The following is a 27,272-nucleotide window of genomic DNA, read 5'->3' as shown; positions in this document are numbered from 1 at the left end:
GGGGCACAGTTCTGGAGGATGAGGAGGATGAGGAGGAGGAGCTGGAGGAGGAGATGGAACCATGTTCACAGCAGGGTGGCACCCAGGCCAGCTCATGGCCATCACTGGTGCGTGGCTGGGGGTATACAGAGGACACTGACGATACACCTCCCACAGAGGACAGCCTTTCGTTGCCTCTGGGCAGCCTGGCACACTTTAGCGATTACATGCTGCAGTGTCTCCACAACGACCGCCGAGTTGCCCACATTCTAACTTGTGCTGATTACTGGGTGGACACGCTGCTGGATCCCCATTACAAGGACAACGTACCATCCTTAATTCACTCACTGGAGCGCGATCGCAAGATGCGCGAGTACAAGCGCACGCTGGTAGACGCAATGCTGCTGGCATTCCCACCTGACAGCGGGGCCACAGTGGAAGCACAAGGCAGAGGAGGAGGAGGAGGAGGAGGAAGAGGTCGCCAACGCAACCAGGGCACCGCCAGCACCTCAGAAGGCAGGGTTAGCATGGCCGAAATGTGGAAAAGCTTTGTCAGCACGCCACAACAAACAGCAGCACCAGCAGCTCATATGGAACGTCTTAGCAGTAGGCAGCATTTCACCAACATGGTGGAGCAGTATGTGTGCACACGCCTAGACGTACTGAATGAGGGGTCTGCCCCCTTCAACTTCTGGGTCTCCAAGTTGGGCACATGGCCTGAGCTTGCCCTTTACGCCTTGGAGGTGCTGGCGTGCCCTGCAGCCAGTGTATTATCTGAACGGGTATTTAGCACGGCTGGGGGCGTTATCACAGACAAGCGCAGCCGCCTGTCCAGAGACAATGTGGACAAGCTCACGTTCATTAAAATGAACCAGGCATGGATCCCACTGGACTTTTCCGTACCTTGTGCAGAATAGCGATGGATACCGACCTTACCCAGCCATTGTTCCATTTTTGCTCTTTCTCACTCTTTTGGGGTGTACCCTCATTTAAAATTTGTGAAAAGAAGCAGTGTTGGCTACCTCGTCCTCCTCAGGGCCAGAATAATGTAGGGGCTATTGGAGCTGCAGCTCCAGGCCCCTACCTTTATATAGGCCCCGGGTTGGCCATATTCACTGTTACCGCTCTTCTGTCACTTGTAAACACAGAAGTCTGGCTTCTATGCTCGCTTCCCCAGGCAGCTCCCTCAGAACCTCCCCACACAGCACGAAGGCCGGACAAGGAGGGACAGTTGCCGATGCATGGATGTGTTTATGGGCTTCAGAGACAGCATCCCATGTGGAATTAGGCATGCATGGCTGCACCCTTCCTCCTCTGGGTGCATGCCAAGGCACGGCCCTTAAGGCCCTTCAAAATCCTCAGCACCAAGCCCATGATGCTCTTAATCCGGCCCTGGTCCTCCTCCACCGCCGCTTCCACCTACACCTCCCATAGGTGTGCACAGCCTATTGCATTATATTATATTAAATACACATGCATGTGTTTGCCTACATGTACATGGCCCCGATACATTACTCTCCCTGCTGGCAAAGAGAAATAGAGCAGAGCAGGTCCGAGGGAGATCTTTCCCATCTCCTCACTGGCAAACAGAGCGATAATGCTATGTGCCCTAGGTGATTAGGGTGTGCCCAGGTACACCCAGCACACCCTGTGCACACGCCTATGACACCGCCACATCCACCACCACCTCAACCTCCCTCCTACTCCATATGGGCCTCGTCCTTTAGTGATGAAGAACATTGTTTTATTTTTCTGTTTTTTTTTTTGTTGTTTTAAGTTATTTCCCTATCCACATTTGTTTGCAGAGCACTTGCCATGCTCTTAACTACGTTTTGCTGCCATTTGCAGCAGTCTAGCCCTTTCCATTGGTGTTTTAGAGCCATTTTAGTGCCTGAAAGTTCGGGTCCCCATTGACTTCAATGGGGTTCGGTGTCCGGGAAAAGTTAGGCAAAAGTCTGGGACACGGACCCGGACTTTTTTTTAAAGTTCGGCCGAACCCGCCGAACACGGACATCCAGGTGTCCGCTCAACTCTAATTATAACCTAATTCTTTTCTGGATTTTTGGGTGATAGTCTGTCTCTATCATTTAAAATACACCTATTATAAAAATTACAGTGAGGGGAAAAAATATTTGCTGATGTATAAACATATACTGAAATGATCAGTCTATAGTTTTAATGGTAGGTCTCTTTCCAAAACGATGGTTAATAAATACTGTAGATGCCCCCCCATTTGGTGCTCCAAATTATTTCATTAACTATTAGCATTATCTGATCTGCCCCACAAAATCATTTAATCAATCATTTTAACTGCTTGCCGACCGCTGCAAGACTATTTACTGCGGCGGTCAGCCCCTCACAGGCAAAGCGACGTAGTGACCCAATGTCCGCCGGTCACTCACGATCGTCCGTTAGAGCAGGAGAAAGGCAGGCGGCTTGTTTACATTACATTACATTTACATTCTCTCCTCTGTATGAATAGTGATCATACGGTTCTACTATGTAGGACCGTTGATCACTGTTCCTACACCTCAAGCCACAGCCAATCACAGTTAGAAACACGCCCCTAAGGACACACATAACCCCTCCCTCTCAAAAAAAGTTAACCCCTTCACTGCATGTGTCATTTTACAGTAACAGTGCATATGTATAGCACTGATTACTGTAGAAATGTCACTGGTAACCCTAAAAGTGTCAAAAATGTCAGTCAAGGGTCCGATCTGTCTGTCGCAATGTCGCAGTACCGCAAAAAAAAAATCGCAGATCGCCGCCATTACGCGTTAAAAAAAAAAACCAACAAAAATGACAAAAATCTTTCCCTTAGTTAGTAAACGCAATAACTTTTGCGCAAACCAATCAAAATACGCTTTTTGCGATTTTTTTTGTACCAAACATATGTAGCATAAAACAAATTGGCCTAAAATGTTAAAAAATTTTGATTTTTACATTTTTTTTGGGGAATTTCATATAAAAAAATGTGAAAAATATTGTTATTTTTGCAAAATTGTCGCTCTTTTTTTGTTTATAGCGCATGATCAAAAAATCGCACAGGTGATCAAATACCACCAAAAGAAAGCTTGTGGGAAAAAAAGAACGTCGAATTAGTTTAGGTACAGCGTCGCACGACCGCGCAATTGTCCGTTAAAGTCACACAGTGCCGAATCGCAAAATAGGCCCTGGTCAGGAAGGGGGTAAAATCTTCCAGGGCTTAAGTGGTTAAATTGGTACATGGTTGTCCTGAAGGACTTTTTTCAGTTAGTATCAGAATATTAATCAAAGTGTGTTTTATTTTTATTTTATAGCCATTTTCTTTCTCTCTCACCAATGCTAGATTTTTGTGATGCCCCCAAAAAGAAGAGTTTCAAAGGAGAAAAAAGATCCGAAGAAGCCAGAAAACCCAGCGGCTGCAGCCAGCAGCAGCCAAGACAGGGCCACCAAATCACAGGAGAAGCCAGGCCGCGCTGTGCCATCCAAGGCGAGACGTATCAAAGAGGAAGCAACAGAATCTATCCCAGTGACAAAGACCAGTGCTGCAGAGCTAGCTCTGCCTGAGAAAATCCAGGTAAGAACATAATGGTAATTACACAAGATTAGACTGCATAATAATTTATATAATATCATAATAATTTATCCAAGCCACAACAATTTAGTAACTGGGTCCCTAAATCTGCAATGTACCTCTAAAACTATAGTCATGTTTGTTAACTTCGCATTATGGGCAACCCATGCTAAACGTTTAACTCCAACATCTAGGGAAATCTTAATTCAAGTATATCTAAAGCCGAAAATTTTTTTGTTTTGGCTAGAGTAGAATAAGGTGAGACCCTCTGTCAGGTTTTTATTTTCTCCACTGAGGGGATTTACCCTTTCTATGTGCCCTGGTGAACATTTTCCTGGGAGAGAAAGGGATGGGAAACCCAAAATTATGTTGTTTTTGTAATTACAGTTGTTATTGGAGCAGTTGGGGAAATCTTTTCCTGTGAAAACTGTCTGAGGGTTCCTTCTCACGAGCAGCAGCCCTTGCTCACCTCCTCACATCCACTTTTAACCGTAAAAAAAAAAAAAAACACGCCGCAACTGTGTGCACTGCAGAGCATTTGCGGCATGGCCCCAATACCACCCAAATTACATAGCCATCAGCCTAACATTTCACATGTAATACAATTCCCAATGGTATTGCTTTCACTGAGATAGCAATATGCCACTAATATTACAAGCTAAGTTACCCAGTTATAGTGTCCTTGCTGGTAATTACAAGAGAAATATGGGAACCTTTTTTTTTTTTCGTCATACTTACCTAGCTAGGTGCAGCATCGATCCGAACTGCACTCCTGTGATCCACAGGAGAAGTACAGCCAAACAAGCTTTAGCTGTACTTCCCCTTTATAGAAGTTTATGATTGGGTTTACACTTCACTTTTCATTTTTCAGGTAACAGTGCCAGTGCTTTCTGGTAGATCACCCCTGCAACAAGGTATAATCACAATCCAGACTCCCTGCTGCAGGAGTCAATCCTTTGGTAAGCTCCAGTGTCCGATACCAGGATGGATGACATCACTGCCCTTCCCCACATGATAGTGTTACGTCCTGGCAAATGGCTTTTCAGGACAAAGCACTATCACCCGTAGCCAGGAGCCCAGCAGAGGAGCAAATGAGCATAGGTTGATGAGTGAAGAAGATATTAGGGTAATTGGCGCTGCCAAATAATAAAGTAAAATATAGAAGTGTGTCTCATAGATCTAGGTGCATTAAAGTGTCTTGAAAAAGTTATTGCTGTAAGTAATGGTTCCTATAATATAGCCAATGGTCTTGATGATAAGCCACAATAAATATTTAAAGATATCAATAAATTAATAATAAAATTAACCATTCATCAATTAATATCACAAATAAATACTTGATAACAATGCACTAATAAGGCAACCCAGTAAATAAAAACAGTTTACTGGGTTGCCTTATTAGTGCATTGTTATCAAGTATTTATTTGTGATATTAATTGATGAATGGTTAATTTTATTATTAATTTATTGATATCTTTAAATATTTATTGTGGCTTATCATCAAGACCATTGGCTATATTATAGGAACCATTACTTACAGCAATAACTTTTTCAAGACACTTTAATGCACCTAGATCTATGAGACACACTTCTATATTTTACTTTATTATTTGGCAGCGCCAATTACCCTAATATCTTCTTCACTTTCAGATATAGTTTTACTATATTTTTGGGGTAGGCTGCAGCCAACCACACAATTAGATCCATTAGCGCGGAATTCTTTCTTCACTATAGGTTGATGAGTATTACTAGCTCAGGGGTTGGCTATCAGCAAAGAATGACAGCATCTCCTTATTTCTTACAACATTAATGTGATACTAAACAGAAAAGTGATAATTGCCCTATTCCATGCACATAAATCATATAGATCGTGTCACTGTATTTTTCTTTATACTCTAAGTACCTTATTCCTGCAGCGCTGTTGTGTGATCACATGATCCTCCCTGTTCTTTGGTATCTGCAGGGAAAGATCCTTGGGGGAGGGTCTTCTAGTACTTTGTTGATGTATGCTCTCTACAGTGCGATTCTGTGTTTGGCCAGCCCTGATTGCCCCTGTGTCAGTGACATGGCAAAAAAAAAACAGTTTCAAAAGAGCAAATCAAATTAGATTATTATTATTTTAAATAACTGTTTTACAGCTCCCTATAAATCTTTATTGAACATCAAATGTATATTTTTTTATGCAGTAATATGGTGTAGACGGAGCCAAAGATGATTGACACTAGCTTTCATTTTGTTCAGATGGCATCTGGACCCAAGGCTCTTGTTTTACTTTATAGGTTTCGGCAATGACATTTGATATATTTAATTAACTAAGTGTATTTGTAAGTTTCTTAGTGAATCTAATCAATCAGCCTACTATACCCCGCCCCCCATAGTGTTTAGCAATAGGAGGATATGGAGGAGGAGAAGGGAGGGAGGGGAGTGTCATTTAGCACTGTGTATACACCCACACGTGTTACTCCATAGTCATGTGGGCTGCACAGCTAAGAAAAAGAAGGAAGAGCCTAGAAGGGAACTGAAATTGAGCATGCTCTGTAGAGGACACCAGTAGGTCTACACAATCTCAGCCTGCAATGGGAACACAGAGGAGATGAGGGGGACAGCTGATGGCAGGATTAACTAGGTATATTTCACTCTACGCAAAAAAAAACAAAAAAAAACTGACTGTCAGTCAGCAGCTCTCTGCTTTGCCCCCCCCCCCGCTGCGCTCACTGGAGCGCTTAGCTGTGGAGGGGGCAGGAGTGGATGGCTCAGGTTCGCAGCCGCTTGCTGAGGGGCTGAGCTTGGTGCCGGTCCAGCATGTGAGCGGGTTCCGACCATATGGTTGCGATCGTGCCCGAGCCTGGGCCAACTCAGATCCACAGGAGAAGTACAGCCAAACCAGCTTTAGCTGTACTTCTCCTTTAATGTAGAGGTACACACAAACGCTAAAATCTCATGTAAGCTTTAGCATTCATTTTAAGCTCTCAATAAAATAACACCTGGTGATCCTGCCATGAAGGTCTTCATTTGGGCACTTCTTGTTATTGGGGGCGGTGCTCTGTCTCTATGTAAGAGTTGTACTCCTGCATTGTCACCCTGTAACAGGGATTTTTAAGTAGTGACTACAAGTGGTCATTCATCGTACACTACACAGACATGGTCTGTTGTTATCATCTTCTGGAAACCCGTCCTTGAGAAATGCCATTCAGTTATTACAGGAGTGGAGGAAAACAGTAGGTGACTTCATCAGAAGCCCTTGTGACAACACAGGAGCACAATTGGTTTACATGGGCAGAGTGCGGCGCCTGAACAAGAATCATCATGACAAGATCACCAAGTAATAAAATAACAAAAGCTGCAGATCTAAAAATATTGAAAATGACTTTTGAAATTACAATAACGTGTTAATAAGTTTATATGGGATTTTATTGATTGGGTTTGCATATACTTTAATAATTGCACTATTATAAACTTGAAAAGAACATACCTGACCTGAATTGACAAAGTAACAGATTGTTCTTCTAAAGAGAAATGAAGATGAGGCCAAGGGCTCCCACTACAGGACTGTACATAGATACGGCCCAGGGTGATCATTACATATTCATTATTTTTTCTGGAGGAGATTGATCATGTCGATTCTGAACGTGATTACATTTTAAAATCTCGTTAGTTTGATTTTCTGCTTCAGCATTCATTTTTTCCAGATGGCTGCCATTGTTTTGAGGAACACCACAGTTGTCACAGAGGGAATTAATTATGTATTTAGCTGCCATTTGCTTTATACTATAACATTTTCTCTCTAATTACAGGCTAAAGTAAAGTTTTCACTTCACTGCTTTTGTTTGTTTAAGTGTATGATAGGCAAGCATTAAACAAAATAGTAATTTAATCCAAATTTTTATAGGAAACTGATTGATTTTGGATACAGATTTTTTTTTTTTTTCTCAACTCCTTACTAGGTCGCGAGGCAGGTATAAATGTGAGAAAACAATAAAAAGGGACCAAAGACAGTTTGTATGTATACTTTATCTGAAAAAATAAATAATTTAAATAAATAATTTTCCTCATTTATCAAGAATTAGGTATGGTTCAGACCTTTGCTGTCGGAAAAGTGAGCAAAATTTATTAGGTAGCTGCTTAATTATTGATAATAATCCCCTGCGCTCAAACAAATATAAAAGTGAATCACAATAACTATGAAATGATTTAAGATACTTAAGATTTAAAAAATCGAAAAAATTGTGAAATCCAAGCATGTGGAAAACCAATTACACATGTGTCAGCAGTATTGCAAATTACCACAAACTAATCGAAAATTGAAAAACAAAAATAATCCACACATGAACAAAATATGTGAACAAGTGATGGTTGTCTCATGAATAATAAATCTGGTGTTTAAACCAATGTGAAGTCCATAGAGATCCAAAAGTCCAAAAGATTGTGAATCCAGTAACACCTCGTTGAATTAAAATCACCACAAACTCCCCCACCATTGTGTGTCCCCACTCCCATTGGATGGTAACTCACCAGAAAATATTGCCTCCCATTCTCATGGTTAGGCAAAAGCACTTGAGTTTAAGATCCTTTAATCAGCCTGTCTGCTCCTCCACCCCTAATAGATAGGTAAAAAACAGGCACAACAATGAGTGTAGGTCCAGGAATGCCAGTTGCAGCGGGCCGCGGGAGCTGCTGGTACTGCCAGGGGGAATGTGACAGGAGTCCCAGAGTGGAGGAGAAAGCTGGCCAAAGTCCTTCCTGAAGCAGGCGGAGTGCAGTGTGGAACACAGCCAGGAGTAGGATGACACGGGCAGGGCTCAGGACCAGAATGCAACACATTTCAGAGCATGCGCTGTACCACATAGGGGCTTTTGCCTATCCTAAACACCAGATATAATATTCATGAGACAACCATCACTTGTTCACATATTTTGTTTATGTTAATTTCCTTTATCACAGACATTGTATCTGGGTGTGTATGGTTTTTGTTTTTGAATTTTCAATTAGTCATTGTCATTGGTTTTTCACATGCTTGGATTTCACTATTTTTTCGACACCTGTTCAATTGCTCGGTAACACAAGTTGATAATCAGCCAATCACATGGCTGCAAGTTAATGATTTAGGCATCTAGATGTGGTGAAGACGATTTGCTGATGTTCAAACTGAGCATCAGAATGAGTAAGAAAGGGGATATAGGTGTCAGGTCACCTGTGGCCAGGTGACGATGGCATCCTGTTGGAAGCAGGGGTGCACCGCAAGATAGTGAACCCAGTAGCTGACTGCTGCGGATGGACAGAAACGTGAGCCCAAGATTCCCCAGGGCGTGGAGTCTAAGACCCAGCAGGTGTTCACCAGAGCCTCTAGTGGTGAGTATGGACTTTGCTGTAGCTGGGCCCAGGTCACGGCCCCTGGGGTCCTCCGGGTCACGCTCCGTAGGGAGAGAGGGGAAGCAGCCACTCAGGACACAAGGGATAGTGATGGGTAAGCCGAGGTCGGGACAACAGGCAGACAAGGGTAACCAAGGAACAGGCCAAAGGTCAGGGTCACAGGCAAACAGGAGTAGTCAGAGACAAGCCAAAGTCGGTACACAGAAAGGTAGATCAAGCACACGGCAGACAGGAACACACTAACAAACGCTGTTGAACAGCAAAGCAAACCTGAAGTGCACTGGTTAATATAGACTTCCTGGAATGGCCTGGGGTGGGGCCGAACAGGAAGGAGAGATGATAAAAAGGAGCCAGAAGGGGAGTCTGGCCTCTAATGCAGACATGAAGGAGCAGGTAAGCTGCCAGACACTATTGCAAGTCCATGACAATAGGTGACTTTGAACGTGGCATGGTTGTTGGTGCCAGACAGGTTGGTCTGATGAGTCTCGATTTCAGCTGCGACATTTAGATGGTAGGGTCAGAATTTGGCGTAAACAACATGAAAACATGGATTCATCCTGCCTTGTATCAACAGTTCATGCTGGTGGTGTAATCCAAAACAGTATCTCTCCTGCGCTCAAGTGGTATGTGGGAAGGTGAGTGGTCTTGTGTGGCCTTTGTTATCACTACTTATGGTCTTGCTGCCCTCTCAGGGCCAAGGGTATCCAAATATATTGAAAAACAAGAACAAGAGAAGGGCACACCGACCCCGTGCATTACCACTTAAAAAATGTATCAAAATCCAAAAAAGCATACATTGTACTGTATTCACAAATGCAGGATAATAACACACATGTAAGGAAAATGAACCCAATCACCTCCAGTACTGCCAGGATACTCCTATGGTGCTGGATGACATGATGGCGTCCGCATATGCCTGGCTGACGAGTTTCGAGGGAGAACCCTCTTCTTCAGAGCCAAAAATACTGCTGATCCACCATAAATTCACAAGGTGTTATATAGACAGTCTGTACCGCCCTCATTACTCAGCTCCGCCCCACAATGGGCAAAGGTCAAGGGTGTAGATAGCTGGGATGAAGTTTGTTTACTGATGGTCTATAACATCCACAAAAGTGAGAGACCACACAGTGCAAACTGCTGCCCCTGTTTATACAAACCAGCCATACACATACACCAATTGCAAATAATGATTGTAATAATAAAAAAGGTAAAAAGATGCTAACAACTAAAAGCAAGAATAAAAAGATAAATGTTATGAATCGTTAACCGAGCCAACAAATATAGTGACTAGGTATATGCTAGGCCTTCGCTTTGGCTTTAAACCAGCAAACAAAGACCAGAATACAGAACAGCTCTACATGTATCTATATGTATGTATATATCTCTCTATGTACTCCAACCTTGATGGGATCAAAGGATGTTGGTAATCACGCCCCAAAACGATGACCAGTTCCTCTGTATAGTCGGCAAGCCAGGGCTTGTGTCGCCATTCACGCCCCAAGCCGCATTGCACATGCTTGGAACGCACGCATGGCTCGTACACCCAGAAGTGCAGGCAGCTCTGCGTCCCATCGCTCAACACATCATTTCTGAGTGCACCGCGGCATCACCTCCAGTTCTATCTGAGGCTGCCTCATGCCGTTAGTGGCAGCCCCAGAGACCAATGAGCGTCTCAGAGTGTCCCGGGGGCCACCCAAACACACATAAGTCTGACATTTAACCCGCAACCTCCATTTGGTAAAACTTTAACTGCTTGCCACCCGCCCACAGTACATTTACTGCTGACGGATGGCAAAGCCAAGCTAGGCGACGTACCTGTACATTGTGGTATTTCTTCCCGGCTTGGGGCGTCCTCCCTACTGACCTGTGCTATGACTGGACACAGCACGATTTTGTCAGCAGATTTCAGCCAATGATTTATGGTTGTAGAAAATCACAGCACAGAGTTCTGTGTTGACAAATACACAGAACTCTGTACACAGACAGTGATCTGGCAGTTTCTTCTCCCTGAAATCAATTCTGACTTCAAGGAGAAAAAGCAACCAGATCTGTGAGTAAAAGCAGCACAAATTACACATTGTTAGGCACACAGTTAACCCCTTTGATTTCCCCTTGATGTTAACCCCTTCCTATCCAGTGTACATTATCACTGATCACTGTATTAGAGTCACTAACGACGTCAGTGTCAGTTAGTGTCCCTCCCAGTGAGGGTCTGTTAGCGCCAGATTGCCTGCCACACAAGTATAGCGTCTATAGCTATGCAAATTCCAGTATATAGACACTATCACTTTTACACAAACCAATTAATATACATTTATTGTTTTTTTTTTTTTTTTTACCAAAGACATGTAGCAGAATATATCTTGGTCTAAATGTATGAAGAAATGTGATTTAATTGGATATGTTTTTTAACAGGAAGTCGAAAATATAATTTTTAAAAAAATAAAAAATAAAAAGTTCCGCCTTTCTTCATTTACAAGGTGGTATCAAAAAGCTTTGAGACTAGTCTTGTAACACACCAACAGATGGCAGCACAAAGCTGCACACACATTCACAGGGAACACCGGCCTTCATAGGTAAATGTACGAAAAGACATCAGGAGCTGCGCAACTGGTGCTATTCTGACCACGTGCGTTACCAAGTTTTCTATTTCATCATGAACAGCAAGTTAGAACAAACGTTAGTTTCTCACCATAAACAACATAATCTCACTTCCGCATCCACCCTACTTGCCAGGTTAGACTCCTGCGGACTTCGCCCTCTTACCGAAGAAAAAGATCCAGCTCAAAGGTTGCCGTTTTTACACCATTGCCGAGATCCAGCACGAACCTCAGAAGGTGCTTGACACCCTTCCAAAAGACTTCCAGGACACGTTCCAAAAGTAGCAGGAACCCTGGGAGCGCTGTATTGCTGTGCGAGGGGATTATTTTGGAGGTGATAGTGTGTAAACGTAGATAAATATAGTACTTTCTTGTAAACAGACCTTGTCTCAAAACTTTTTGATACCACCTCATAATGTCATGCAGATGGAGCACAAAAACTCGCTGATGTAGGAGTCAAAGCCACAGTCAAAGCGAGCCAGAATCTGCAACAACTGGGCAGAAGAGGTATCAATTTGGAAGGCAGAAGCAGGGTCAGAAGCCAGCCCAGTGCTGAAATCAGATAGGCAGAAGAAGTATAAAATAGCAGGCAGAGAGTGGATTCAGAACACAAGCTGGGGTCAGCAACAGGAGATCAGATTTAAAGCGGAGTTAGAAGGCAAGTGAAAGAGAAGCACAGTTTGATTTCTAAAGTCCTGCAGAGCTCTTTCCAAAAATTTGATGTGAACTGTACACCACCATCAGACATGATATTGGCAGGAACCCCATGAAGTCTTACCACCACCCTTAAATGTGTGAGCTGTTTCTTTTGCAGACGGTGGGGATGCCTTTTATTGGTACAAAGTGTGGAATTTTGAACAGTCTATTCACAATTGCAAACATGGTTTTATAGCCATCTGAGATCAGCAACTGATAAAATCCAAAGAAATATTTCCCATGGTCATTTATGCACCAGGAGTGATAACAACAGGCCTTAGGACTTAGCCTTGTTATTCTTGCTTCAGACACAGACAACACACAATTTGACATCATTTTCAGTCTCTTTTCAGCTTAGGCCACCAAAAGGATCTTTGTACCAATTCAACAGCCTTTTAAATCCTGAAGTGTCTAGCCAGGGGATGATCATGATATTACTTTAGCACTGGAAAGCATTGGTTTTCAGGTACAAAGACTTTATTTTGAAAGAAGAAGAGTTCATCTTGTTCCTGTAGGAGTTATCCCTGGGGAAGCGAATCCTGTCCTAAATCTTGCTTGATACAATACATCAGATCTGTTAGATGGAGCAAAAAGTTTTGGGAGGACAAAACATCAGATTTGCTATTATTTGAACCAGGAAATCCAATATGAAACACAAATCTGGAGAAAATAGTGCCCCTATGGTGTGATGAGGCCACAGTCTCTTGGCTGACCTGAGATACTCCAGATTTTTGTGGTCTGTAAAAAATAAGATTACACCCTCTAGCAGATATCACCATTCCTTAGGGGCAGATTTAAAGAGGAACCCCCTCCCCCAAGCAAAAGACAACAATTAATAATACATTACATATAGTCAAGTACACCTGTATCTATGCTGACTTTCCTTTTTATGGATCCCTTTTCAAGCTGCCTCTTTGCAGCCAGTGCCTGTTTTCATGTGCCACCATTTTGCAAACGATGCTGTCCTGCGCATGTGTGAAGTGGAACGCATGACATCATGTGCCCTGCCTCATGCATGCACTGTAAGATTGTACACTCAATCTTTATAAAAACAGAATGCATTAATTTGCAAATCCAATAAACCCATATTTTATTTACAGTGGAATATAGAAAACATATCAAATATTTTGCTGGCAAGGTAAGTGTTACCAAAAAGGAAGAGCTGTAAAAACATTTTGCAACTAATTAGGTTAATTGGCAACAGGTCAGTAACATGACTGGGCATAAAAAGAGCATCTAAAGGCCCGTACACGCAATAAGATTATGGCATGATTTTTGTGCCATGCTAGTCTGATGTGGAAAGTGAAGAGGTTATTTTCATACAAATTTTCCCGTACGACAGAATTCTACTTCAGAAGTGATGTCATGTGTTGGATTGCTTTGTATGTGTTCTTTCGTCTCTGAGCATGCCTAGTCTTGCTCTTAAGATTTTTTTCCGTCGAAATCTGTACTAATGAGACGAAAATCGGACGTTGTATTACGGAAAACAAAAATTTTATAGCCTGCACATCAGGATTTTTTCGGCCGAAAAGTCGGAGTCGGCTGTCGAAAGCACCATACTAACAATCCGAAAATCGGCAGATCGGTCGTCGGACGAATTTTCCCTTCAGATTTTCTTATTGTGTGTACGGGCCTTTAGAGAATCAGATTGTCTCTGAAGTAAAGATGGGCAGAGTTTCACCAATCTGTAAAAAGCTGTGACTAAATAAATGTCAAACAATTTCAGAATAATGTTCCTCTGCGTAAAATTCCAACGACTTTATATATATCATCATCTACAGTACATAATATCATCAAATGATTTTGAGAATCTGGATAAATCTCTGTGTGCAAGGGTCAAGGCTGAAACACAATCTTGGATGCTTGTGATCTTTGGGCCATCAGACGGCACTGCGTTAAAAACAGGCATGATTCTGTGATGGACGTCATTGCATGGGCTCAAGAAAACTTCCAAAGTGATTTTAGGATGCGACAATTTCAGGCCAGGTGGTCTATCTGGAATGAATTTATTCAAAAACCAGGTTCACACTAGATCTAATTGATATTTGGCGGAGTAAGAGGTTGAGCCCGGGTGAAAGGGGGGCCCATGGTGTAGTCGGGGGGCGCAGCATGTTCCCTATATGGGGCGCCCACCCTATGGTGTTGACAGTTGTGGCTGAGCCCACTGTGTGGGACTGGAAAGTGGGTCCCCCCACCTCCCTCGGGCAGGTATGCAACTATGTGCAACTTAATGCTTTAGATGACAGTACTTTAAATTGATCGCTTGAGTAGGTTAAGTAAGTCAGATGTTATCTCTCTTTGGGCCATTTTCGTGGCCATATGCCATACATGTCGGTTTTACTGCATTGATGCTTTCTTTTTCTTTTTCCTTTACTATGGGACGTTGCTATCTATGTATTTGTATTCACGTTTGCCTTGTTTATTTTTCTTGAAAACCAAATAAAAAGATTTGATTAAGAAAACTTCCAAAGATCACTGTCTGTGAACACAATGCGCCGCACCATCAAAAAATGCAGGGTAAAGGTCTATTATGCAAGAAGCGATATCTGAACATTATCCAGAAACACCTCAGTCTTCTCTGGGCCAAAGCTCATTTAAAATGGTCTGTTGCAATTTGGAAAACTGTTCTGTGGTCAGACAAATCAAAATTTGATATTCTTTTTGGCAACCATGGGTGTCGCGTCCTCCAGGTTTTGGTGCAGCATATACTCCATCCAGACAACGTCTATTAAGGGAAGAAGGCCTTGCATATTCGAGCAGGACGATACTAAACCTCATACTGCATCTATGACAACAGCATGGCTTCATAGTATAGGAGTCCAGGTGCTTAGCTGGCCTGCCTGCAGTCCAGACTTTTCACAAACTGAAAATATTTGGTACAACTTGAAAAGCAAATAATGAAAAAGAAGACCCCGGACTGTTGAGCAGTTAGACTCTTATATCAGGCAAGAATGGGACAACATTCCCCTCCCAAAACTCCAGCAACTGGTCTATTCAGTTCTCAGACCTTACAGAGTGTTGTTAACCACTTGCAGTGTCCAGGGGACACAGATTGAGGTAAAGAGCCAATTAGCGGCTCTTTACCAGCTGATCAGCAGTGTCCAATCACAGCTGATCACGGATGTAAATAGAAGCCGGTTATCGGCACTCCTTTCCTCGTGCTGATGAGGAGCGGAGAAGAGAGCCAATAACTGGCTTCTCTTAAAGGGACAACTACACTGATAATTAGGGCACTGATTATCAGTGTAGTCCAAACAGTGCCCACCAGTGCTTTCAATGTATGCCCACCAGTGCTGCCAATGTGTGCCCACCAGTGCTGCCAATCAGTGCCTCCTCATCAGTGTCACCAATCAGTGCCTCCCACCAGTGCCCATCAGTGCCACCTATCAGTGACCATAAGTGCTGCTTATCAGTGCCTCCTCATCAATGCCCACCAGTGCTGCCTCCGAGAAGGAGAAAAATTACCTTTTTCCAAAATTGTAAAACAAACTATGAAAAAAGTATTCTTTTTTTTCAAAATCTTTGGGCATTTTTAGTTTTTTAGCAAAAACAAAAAAAAAAAACCCAGTGGTAATTAAATACCACCAAAAGAAAGCTCTATTTGTGTAAAAGAAATGATAAAAATGTTGTTTGGGTACAGTGTTGCATGACCGCGCAATTGTCATTCAAAGTGCGACAGCGCTGAAAGCTGAAAATCGGCCTGGTCAGGAATGGGGGTAAAAGTACTCAGCAGGCAAGTGGTTAAAAGAAGAAGGGAATCTACGTCGTGCAAAACATGGCCCTGTCCCAACTTTTTTGAGATGTGTTGCTGCCATCAATTTTCCGTTATTTTTTTCCTAAAACTGTATATTTTCTCAGTTTAAACGTTTGATATTTTTTATTGTGAATAGAATATGGGTTTATGAGATTTGCAGATCATTGCATTCTGTTTTCATGTAGATTTTACACAACGCCGTAACTTTTTTGGAGTTGGGGTTGTTAAAAAAAAAAAAGCCTTCTCCTGAGATCTCAAGGAAAATGCCGTAGAGTGCAAGCCTGAGATGAAGTGGTACTGTCTTTCTTTAAACTTCCTGTCCAATACCCCCTGGAGTTGGTGGCAGGGTGTAATCGGATGAGGAGTGGCACAGGTGCCTGTGGTAGGTCCTGACACTATGGGTGACCAGATTCAGGAGTCAAAGCGAGCCAGAGTCAGCAACAACTGGCCACAGGAGGTATCAATTTGGAAGGCAGAAGTAGAGTCAGAAGCCAGGCCAGGGTGGATATCAGAGGGGTTAAAGAAGTACAAAAACCTTGGCAGGAGTCAGAACACAAGCCAAGGTCAGGAACAGATCAGAATCACGCACTTTAGCAAACATGCGCAGATGCGGGCACGGCCCTGGCTCTGTGTACTGGTTCACAAACTGCTAGGTGCACACAATCACAGATCTTTGGGCACAGCTATGCCAATCCATCTTCCTGACAGCTGCCAAAATATTAACGAGGCAGCACATATATGGTGCAGACATCATAATGTAATATCTTTAGATCTCATTTTTTTCCGCTTCAGTATTGTGATCTTTGTAAACATTTAAAGTCCTATTTTACCTTGATCCCTGCATATTTATTATCATTTCCATATAAAGTAAACCAGAGATGCAGGACTGTCACACCAATTACTGTCGAAACGGCTTTAGTCATTGCAGATAAAAGCACTCCAGACAAGTGTGTATGCAAGATTTCTGCATGCTTTTTTTCCAGACTTTAGTTTTTATAGTTATAATAGAGCAAGCTGTGAAATGTCAGGGAGCAGGAATTACTATGACTGTGTTTGCTATATACAGTATACACTATATTACCAAAAGTATTGGGACACCTGCCTTTACACGCACATTAACTTTAATGGCATCCCAGTCTTAGTCTGTAGGGTTTAATATTGAGTTGGCCCACCCTTTGCAGCTATAACAGCTTCAACTCTTCTGGGAAGGCTGTCCGCAAGGTTTAGGAGTGTGTCTATGGGAATGTTTGACCATTCTTCCAGAAGCACATTTGTGAGGTCAGGCACTGATGTTGGAGAGAAGTCCTGGCTTACAGTGTCCGCTCTAATTCACCCCAAAGGTGTTCTATAGGGTTGAGGTCAGGACTCTGTGCAGGCCAATCAAGTTCCTCCACCCCAAACTCACTCATCCATGTCTTTATGAACCTTGCTTAGAGCACCGGTGCGCGGTCATGTTGGAACAAACTGTTCCCACAAAGTTGGGAGCATGAAATTGTCCAAAATGTCTTGGTATGCTGACGCCTTATGAGTTTCCTTCACTGGAACTAAGGGGCCAAGCCCAACCCCTGAGAAAAAACCCCACACCATAATCCCCCCTCCACCAAAAGTATTTGGACCAGTGCACAAAGCAAGGTCCATAAATACATGGATGAGGGAGTTTGGGGTGGAGGAACTTGAGTGGCCTGCACAGAGTCCTGACCTAAACCCAATAGAACACCTTTAAGATGAATTATAGAGAAGACTGCGAGCCAGGTCTTCTCGTCCACATCAGTGTGTGACCTTATTAATGCACTTCTAGAAGAATGGTCAAACATTCCCATAGACACACTCCTAAACCTTGTGGACAGCCTTCCCAGAAGAGATGAAGCTGTTATAGCTGCAAAGGGTGGGCCAATTAAATATTGAACCCTACAGACTAAGACTGGGATGCCATAAATCTAAACTTTCCATATAGCAGAAGCTACGTGTTTGGTGGTGTCATGATGAAGAGTGGACCTTCTCCGTGACCAACAATAGCTTGAGTTCCCTGAGAAGTTCCTGTATCAGTGGTGTAGAAGTATTGATTTACCTGAATGATGCTCCCAAATGGTAACTCTTGACTTTTCCTCACTGATGTCAGCTGCTGTTTGAAAAACAGAGTAAGGCAAGCAGGTGAAAAGTGTGACTCCTTGGTCAGACAGAACATGAACTTATTGGGACAAACAGTGGTATGAAAGAGGCTAAAGTCCAGGTAAATCCCAAGAGGCAATATAGGGTCAGCACTAGAGATGGAAGACCCAGTAAAAAAAACAGAAAAATGAAAAAAAGCGATTTTTTTCCATCTTTTTTAAAAGCGTTATGTTTTTTTCAGGAAAAATTAAAAAAAAAAAAATGTAGTGTGGAAAATGTTCTTTTACAATGATAAATAATGTATCTATGGCATGATGTTCAAACTGTATCACATAAAGACCTTAATGAAAGATTTCTGTGACTTTTTTTGCAAGTTGTCTCAGCTGAAGACAATCAAATCCTGGAATACAGTTCAACACTGTACTTCTAAATGCAGTTGTCAAACAAGAGAAATATGCATTTCTGCCACTAGGGGACATTGCAGGAGAAAGGCTCCAGTTTTGTTTGCTTTTATACTCCATCTTGTACCTCCTACAGTTGGGTGATTGTTGGCATAGAGTAGATGATAGTTTCTGTCCTCTCGGGCCTTAATTGACAGGTAAGAGGGTAAATTTGTTCACCACCATCATAGCATAATGTTTCCCTATAGTCTGTTCAGTAAATTGTTTTTTCTTTTCCTCCTCTCCGTAAAATAGTGAGACCAGAGTTTGGAAACATTTCCAAAACGCAATTTATCCTGAGAGAAAAGCTGCAATTTGCAAATATTGTGAGAAGAAATATTCTTTTCCAAATGCTACAAGGATGACAAAACACATCTTGGCATGCCAGAGGTGCCCCTAAAGATATAAAAAATACTTTATGGAGTTAAATCAGGAGGACCAGAATAAAAGTGGGAGGAGCTTTTCCATCCAGAGTTCTCATTCAAGAAACACTCTTTCTGCTGCTTCTGAATCATCAGAAAGTGTTTTTTCACAAGCAGCATCTTCAAGTAAGAAAGTTTTGCAAAACACAGCCTCCCTAAAAACACAATTCCTTCATTTAGAGAGAAAATGACTTCTAAACATCAGGAGAACACTCATCAAGCTCTTCATATAGCAATATATGCTTCTGGTCAATAACTGAAAAAAGCATATTGGCAGAGAAATTTTATATTAATATGAGGGAAAAGGGGGGGGGGGGTGGTTACCTGTTCTTAATTGAAATGTTCTTAACATACACAGTCCTCGTTACTCCTTTTGTAATAAACAATACAATTTTAAAAAGCAAGTTTAATTTATTTACTGATTAAAGTGGATCTTCACTGCATCTGAGCAGCACAAACCCAAAATGCTATTTCATTCATTTTTAATATGCAAAGCAAACTCCCCCATCCATCCATGTCTCCATGCCTTATTTTGGTGAGAAATCTCTTTGAAAACACACCTTAGCATTTCTGGCTGTGGCCATCTTGAGTAAGGGCAAATGATTCATGTAGCATTTACTTCCTGCCCTTAGCTCAAGCATGCAGGCAGGAGGGTGTGCTTACCTGAGAAAACCCCTCCTCCTCTCCTCCCCTCCTGAAGACTCCTGGGATGTATGACATTATTTGTCTAGAACAGAAACCAGGAAGCAACTGAAGAAATTTAAAAAAAGGTTTAAAACAAGTAAATATTATTTACTTTCCTATCCATTTACTAATGCTAGCAGTATGAGGGTTAAAATAATCAATGATGATTGGGAGATTGAGGTTCCGCTTTAAGCTGTACTTTTATTTCAAGCATAATACTTTTATATACACTGCATTTCACCTTCCTAGTGTAACAAAATTACTTTCAATTTGTAAAACTACTCCACTCTGATTTTATTTTTTATTTTTCCAAAAATCTCCATTTTAAAAAAAGAAAAAAAAACACTTTTTTCCCATGGCTTCAAAATTTCCTTAAAATGTTTCATCTCTAGTTAGAACAAATGAACAGTCCCTCAGGATATTATAATTTGACAAAAGAAATGTGGACATTTTTTTGGTTAAGGCGGCATTATAATGACACAGCCGAATTTGTATTTGGTGACTGGTGGTTATGGACACCTGCCTTCTGCTCTATATTCGCTAGAGGGCGTGTGCGCACATGAACAGGAAGTATGATCAGCCACAAGGTAAAACCTACATCTTACAGAGGACACTGAACCTTCTGCTGACAAGATACCAGCTGCAGTAGTATTACATTTCAGTTGGGTTTAACATGTACTGTATTGTAAATGCTTGAAGTAGATATCAGCATTATCATTTTTGCACCATAATCACACCATTTGTACAAGGGTATATATGTGTACCTAGTAGGCACTCTGGGTGCAGGCATATTTGTGAAAATAAATTTATAACATTAGCAATTAATTTAAACAGGCAACATATTTTTATTAAAACAAAGGAATTGTCCAACATAAACGACCAAAAAAAGAAAGAAAATTCCTACCACATCGCCACTAAAATACCGCTACCACACTTACAGTATAGCAGTGAATAAAGGAATAATATTAATATGACGCAAGCTGACATTAATAGTAAATAACATATAAAAAACAGTAAATTTTCCCATACAAAGAAAAATTCAAAATGTAGCGCATCAAAAAAGGTCCCATAATATTGCAATAAGCATGAAGTAATAAATAAGAGTTCATAAGTATAACTGTAGATAATTCCTCTTTATTACCAGGCATCTGGTAAGTTTTTACCCCTTGGGGTTTATCACCTTTCCCCTTCACAAGGTGTGGTGGTCAGCATATGCATGTGTGCAAATTGAAGGACTGTCACAAAGAGGACTTATCTACAGTTTTACTTATGCACTCTTATTTATTACTTAATGCTTATTGCAATATTCTGGGACCTTTTTTGATGTGCTACATTTTGAATTTTTCTTTGTATGGGAAAATGTACTGTTTTTATAACATATTTTTATTATTATTGTTTTTATTATTTATTAATAATATTATTAGTAATAGAACTAGTAGAGTAAATTATTTATTACTAATATTATTAATAGTCGTAGTACTAGTAGAGTAAATGTAAACCCTAACTGGAAGACCCTTTGCTAAATTTTTGAATGTTTACCATTTGGTAAACAAAATTCTGCTTCTCTTTTTTTTTTCTTCTGATCTCTACCAACCTCTTCCAGCTCTTTTCTGTCTGCATGCACTAGCTCCAGTGTCAGCAACACATCATTTCTCAGGACTGGCTTCCAGTAGTGATAACGGGGGACTATGTCTATGCTGTGTGTTGGCATGGCTGCTTGTAGTCTTCACCAAGGGTACGTGTGACAGGGTGACAATACAGGAGCCCAATTGGGAGACAGTTGCCACCCTATAACAGAAAGTGCCTGAACAAAAATCACAATGACAGGTTCACCAGGTATTATATATAAAGCTGCAGATTCAAAAAGATTGAATATACAGTGCCTTGAAAAAGTATTCATACCCCTAGAAATTTTCCAAATTTTGTCATGTTACAACCAAAAACGTCAAAGTATTTTATTGGGATTTTATGTGATAGACCAACACAAAGTGGCACATAATTGTGAAGTGGAAGGGAAATGATAAATGGTTTTCACAATTTTTTTTACAAATAAATATGTGAAAAGTGTGGTGTGCATTTGTATTCACTCCCCCCTAGTTTGTAGAACCACCTTTCTCAGCAATTACAGCTGCAAGTCTTTTGGGGATGTCTCTACCAGCTTTGCACATCTAGAGTGACATTTCTGCCCATTCTTCTATGCAAAATAAATAGCTCAAGCTCTGTCAGATTGGATGGAGAGTGTCTGTGAACAGCAATTTGCAAGTCTTGCCACAGATTTTAAATGGGATTTAGGTCTGGACTTTGACTGGGCCATTCTAACACATCAATATGCTTTGATCTAAACCATTCCATTGTAGTTCTGGCGGTATGTTTAGGGTCATTTTCCTGCTGGAAGGTGAACCTCCGGCCCAGTCTCAAGTCTTTTGCAGCCTCTAACAGGTTTTCCTCTAAGATTGCCCTGTAATTGGCTCCATCCACCTTCCCATCAACTATGACCAGCTTCCCTGTCCCTGCTGAAGAAAAGCATCCCCACAACATGATGCTGCCACCACCATGTTTCACAGTGGGGATGGTGTGTTCAGGGTGATGTGCAGTGTTAGTTTTATGCCACCCATAGTGTTTTGCTTTTTTGACAATAAGTTCAATTTTGGTCTAATCTGACCAGAGCACCTTCTTCACATGTTTGCTATGTCCCCAAAATTGGCTTCTCACAAACTGCAAATGGGACTTCTTATGGCTTTCTTTCAACAATGGCTTTCTTCTTGCCACTCTTCCATTTGTGGAGTATACGACTAATAGTTGTCCTGTGGACAGATTCTCCCACCTGAGCTGTGGATCTCTACAGCTCCTCCAGAGTTACTATGGGCCTCTTGGCTGCCTCTCTGATTAATGCTCTCCTTGCCCGGCCTGTCAGTTTAGGTGGACAGGATTGAACAGTGCTCTGTGAGATGTTCAAAGCTTGGGGTATTTTTATATAACCTAACCCTGCTTTAAACTTCTCCACAACTTTATCCCTGACCTGTCTGGTGTGTTCCTTGGCCTTCATGATGCTGTTTGTTCACTAAGGTTCTCTAACAAACATCTGAGGGCTTCCCAGAACAGCTGTATTTATACTGAAATTAAATTACACACAGATGGACTCTTGGTCCCACTAGATTGTAGTTATGGGTATAAGAGTAAAGGGGGCTGAATGTGAATGCAAGCCACTCTTTTCAGATGTTTATTTATTGGTAAAAAATCTTGAAAACCATTTCTCATTTTCCTTCCACTTCACAATTATGTGCCACTTTGGGTTGGTCTATCACATAAAATCCAAATAAAATACATTTAGGTTTTTGGATGTAACATGACAAAATGTGGAACATTTCAAGGGGTATGAAACTTTTTCAAGGCACTGTTTACAATGAGTATAGAAAAGAACCACCCCATTTAACCACTTTAAGACCGGAAGGATTTTCCCCCTTAATGACCAGGCCCTATTTTGTGATTTAATGGACAATTGTGCAGTCATGCAATGCTGTACCAAAATAAGATGAACGTCCCTTTTGTTCCCACAAATAGAGCTTACCTTTGGTGGTCTTTGATCACCTGTGCGATTTTTATTTTTTGCGCTATAAACAAAAAAAGAGCGACAATTTTGAAAAAAAAAAAAAAACAATATTTTTCACATTCTGCTATATGACATTCTCAAAAAAAAATTTAAAATCTAAATTTTTTAACATTTTAGGCCAATTTGTTTTCTGCTACATATTTTTGGTAAAAATGAAATATTTGGCATCAACACCAAACAATATGTCTGGGGGAAATCCAATACAGCTCACCATCCAAATAACACCATTCCTACAGTAAAGCATGGAGGTGGTAATATCCTGTTATGGGGGTGTTTCTCTGCAGCAGGGACTGGAGCACTTGTCAGGATAGAAGGAAAAAATGGATGGGGAGAAATACCATCAAATTCTTAAAGCGGAGTTCCGGCCTCAAAATCGACTTTACACCATCTGCTTGCTGTAATGTAGTTGAAAAAGAATTGGATAATTTCAATTTTTTTTTTATTTACTTACCTGGTTATTAAAGAAAATATACTTACCTTCCTTCCACTTCCCCCCTCTGTGGCTGCGGCCTGCGCCGTCACTTCCTGCTTGCATTGACTCCTAGGAGCCGAGCATCATCGCTCCCAGCAGTCAATGCGCCTGCACCGGCTCTGCTCGTCACTTCTGGTGCAGGCGCGTTATTCCCTGCTGAAGAGCTTCTGGGCATGCCCAGAAGCTGTGCAGGGACGACGCGCCTGCACCGGAAGTGACGAGCAGGGCATTCTGGGAATCCAACATCACCGAAGAGGACGCTCTGGCTTCAGCTGCCCACACCTGAGTTGGCAGCGCTGGACAAGAAATTTTCAAGGTAAGTATTTCTTCTAAAAGGTAAGTGAACCCGGAGACAGTTCAGAGGCTATTGTTGCTGAAATGCACTAGCCCTGACTGTCCCGGGGGTATTTTTATCGAAAAAACATTTTTGAGACCAGAACTCCGCTTTAAGGAAAATCTGCTGCCCTCTGCCAGAAAGTTGTCAATGGGAAGAAGGTTTTCCTTCCAACATGACAATGACCCAAAGCACACAGCAAAAATGAGCACACAGTGGTTGAAGGAGAAAAAGGTGAATGTCCTGGCATGGCCTAGTCAGAGCCCAGACCTAAACCCCAATGAAAATCTGTGGAATTACTTGAAGACTGCAGTCCACAAACTTTCACCATCAAATGAAACTGATCTTGAGCAGTTCTGCAAAGAAGAATGGGGAAATAGTGCAAAGTTTAGATGTGCAAAGTTAGTAGAGACAAATCCCAACAGGCTAAAGGCTATAATTAAAGCAAAATGTGGTTCAACAAAATACTGACATAAGGGGGTGATCCTTTTTCCAACTCAGTGATTGTGTTTTTACACTTTTTTTCTTAACTTTTTTTCTGACATGTTGGCGTTATATCTTTCACTTGGATGTTATAAATTGCATTGAGTAAATACAGCTGGATAAAACAAAAACTGTATCTGCCTTCATTTCAGGCTGCAAACAACAAAATGTGGGGGGTAATTATTTTCTCTACCCTCTGTGTTTTGAAATTGTGGGTTTCCTCTGGGTACTCTGGTTTCCTCCCACACTCCAAAGACATGCTGGTAGGTTTAATTGGCTCCGGTCTAAAATTGGCCTTAATATGTATATGTATGAATGTGAGTTAGAGACCTTAGATTGTAAGCTCCTTGAGGTCAGGGACTGATGTGAACGTACAATATGTATGTATGTAAAGTGCTGTGTAAATTGATGGCGATATACAAGTACCTGTAATTAACAAATAAATAACACTTTAGTTATTTATTTTGGGTTTAGAGCTACTTTTAGGCTCCATTTACATTAGTGCATCTCCAAAGTTGCACAATTTCCAGTGAAAGATTGATCCGACTTTACGCTCAAAGTCGTAGCAAAGTAGTGTAGGCACCTTTTCAAAGTCGCACTGATTTGAACAGGTGCCATTGAAAATAATGGATTGACATTTGTCACCTGACTTCGATGTCCAAAGCCGCATGACAAAGCGAACAAGTGTAAATGGATCCTAAATGAAAAAAGAAAAAAAAAAAACTATTCAGGTCAGTTATTTTACATTAAGCAGATATCATCACCTTTCTCGTTTTTGTCTCATGCAGGAGTACATAATGTCTGACAAAAGTGACCTGAAAGCTGAACTGGAACGCAAAAAGCAGCGTTTAGCACAAATACGGGAAGAGAAGAAACGTAAAGAGGAGGAGCGCAAAAAGAAGGAGGTCAGTGAACTGAGTTAAGTTGCTTCAAATTTGTTAAAACCAACAAAAAAGGACATAAATACAAAACCACAGAGCCATTGAGTAGGAGGTGCCCATTAACATACAATACATTTATCCAGTTTAAGTACCGGTTCACACATATGCGATGCGGGAACCCTGCGAATCCACTGCGGGTTCCCACATCGCACCTGACTCGCAGGCAGTTCGCACTGCCATATGCAAATCGCTTGGGGTGTCAATACAAATTTAACGACACCAACAGATCAGTTTGCATATCGCAGTGCGAACTGTCAGTTTGGACATGAATCGGATCGCATAGGTGTTAACACCCATGCGATCCGATTTTGGTGCAGACCAAAAAAAGGGTCCTGTGCGACTTAAGTCCAATGCAATGAGAATTCAGCCATACAATCTGTATGGCTGAATTTGCAACGTACAGACATCACATGTGATTTTCAGAGCAGTGCACTGCGAATCGCATTCAATTTCTGTCATCGCATATGTGTAAACCGGGTCTAAAGTAAACCCGTGGCAGGCTGTTGGCATATTCTTAACAAGCAGTAAATGAGCCTTTATCACTTCATCTGGGTTCACATCATATGACGTTGGGGACTTGAAGTGGCGATATCTGAATGATGGGTGCAGCTGCAGGCATCATCTAGATATCATTCTTTTCAGCCGGAGATTCCCTGCACAGTATAAACAATCATAGTGGCTGTTTCACCGCTTGATTGTTTTTAGAGGCGTGAGGACGGGACATCTGGTGCTCCTCCGGTCTTCCCCCTGCGATCGGTGAGCCAGGGAATGAATGGGTCTTATAGACCCCCACCAGTGGCGGCTGGTGCTCAAAATTTTTGGGGGGGCGCAAAAAGAAAAATTTAATAGGTATTGCTTCGCGACAAAAAATGCAGTAAAAAATTGCGTGACTTTGAAGTCATGGTACAGGCATGGCACAGGTGATAGTACAGGCATGGCACAGGTGATGGTACAGGAGATGGTATAGGCATGGCACAGGTGATAGTACAGGAGATGGTATAGGCATGGCACAGATATGGTATAGGCATGTCACAGGTCATGGTACAGGAGATGGTACATGACCCCTTTAATGCAGAGATCAGCGTGCGTGCCCCCTTCAATGCAATGAACACTGTGCTGTGACCCCTTCAATGCAATAAACACTGTGCTGTGCCCCCTTCAATGCAATAAACACTGTGCTGTGCCCCCTTCAATGCAATAAACACTGTGCTGTGCCCCCTTCAATGCAACAAACACTGTGCTGTGACCCCTTCAATGCAACGAACAATGTGCTGTGCCCCCTTCAATGCAAGAAACACTGTGCTGTGCCCCCTTCAATGCAATAAACACTGTGCTGTGCCCCCTTCAATGCAATAAACACTGTGCTGTGACCCCTTCAATGCAACAAACACTGTGCTGTGACCCCTTCAATGCAATGAACAATGTGCTGTGCCCCCTTCAATGCAATAAACACTGTGCTGTGCCCCCTTCAATGCAATAAACTGTGCTGTGCCCCCTTCAATGCAATAAACACTGTGCTGTGCCCCCTTCAATGCAATAAACACTGTGCTGTGCCCCCTTCAATGCAATAAACACTGTGCTGTGCCCCCTCCAATGCAATAAACACTGTGCTGTGCCCCCTTCAATGCAATAAACACTGTGCTGTGCCCCCTTCAATGCAATAAACACTGTGCTGCGCCCCCTTCAATGCAATAAACACTGTGCTGCGCCCCCTTCAATGCAATAAACACTGTGCTGTGCCCCCTTCAATGCAACAAACACTGTGCTGTGACCCCTTCAATGGAATGAACAATGTGCTGTGCCCCCTTCAATGCAATAA

The 27,272-nt window shown here is 41.9% G+C and overlaps 1 protein-coding gene across 2 annotated transcripts in view; it reads left to right on the top strand.

Annotated features, from left to right (window-relative positions):
• The window catches only part of DYNC1I1 (dynein cytoplasmic 1 intermediate chain 1), a 684,705-nt gene that overhangs the window by 44,712 nt on the left and 612,721 nt on the right, over positions 1–27,272 (top strand). For both annotated transcript variants that reach the window (XM_082258382.1, XM_082258383.1), the window contains exons 2-3: positions 3,311–3,541; positions 25,301–25,417. In XM_082258382.1, the coding sequence (XP_082114508.1) occupies positions 3,320–3,541; positions 25,301–25,417 (339 nt within the window). In that variant the 5' untranslated portion in view covers positions 3,311–3,319. The remainder of the gene's footprint in view (positions 1–3,310; positions 3,542–25,300; positions 25,418–27,272) is intronic.

This window comes from Pelophylax lessonae (assembly GCF_965119305.1).
Source record: "Pelophylax lessonae genome assembly, chromosome: 5".
Taxonomy (NCBI): domain Eukaryota; kingdom Metazoa; phylum Chordata; class Amphibia; order Anura; family Ranidae; genus Pelophylax; species Pelophylax lessonae.
This window is presented reverse-complemented; position numbering and strand designations above follow the sequence as displayed.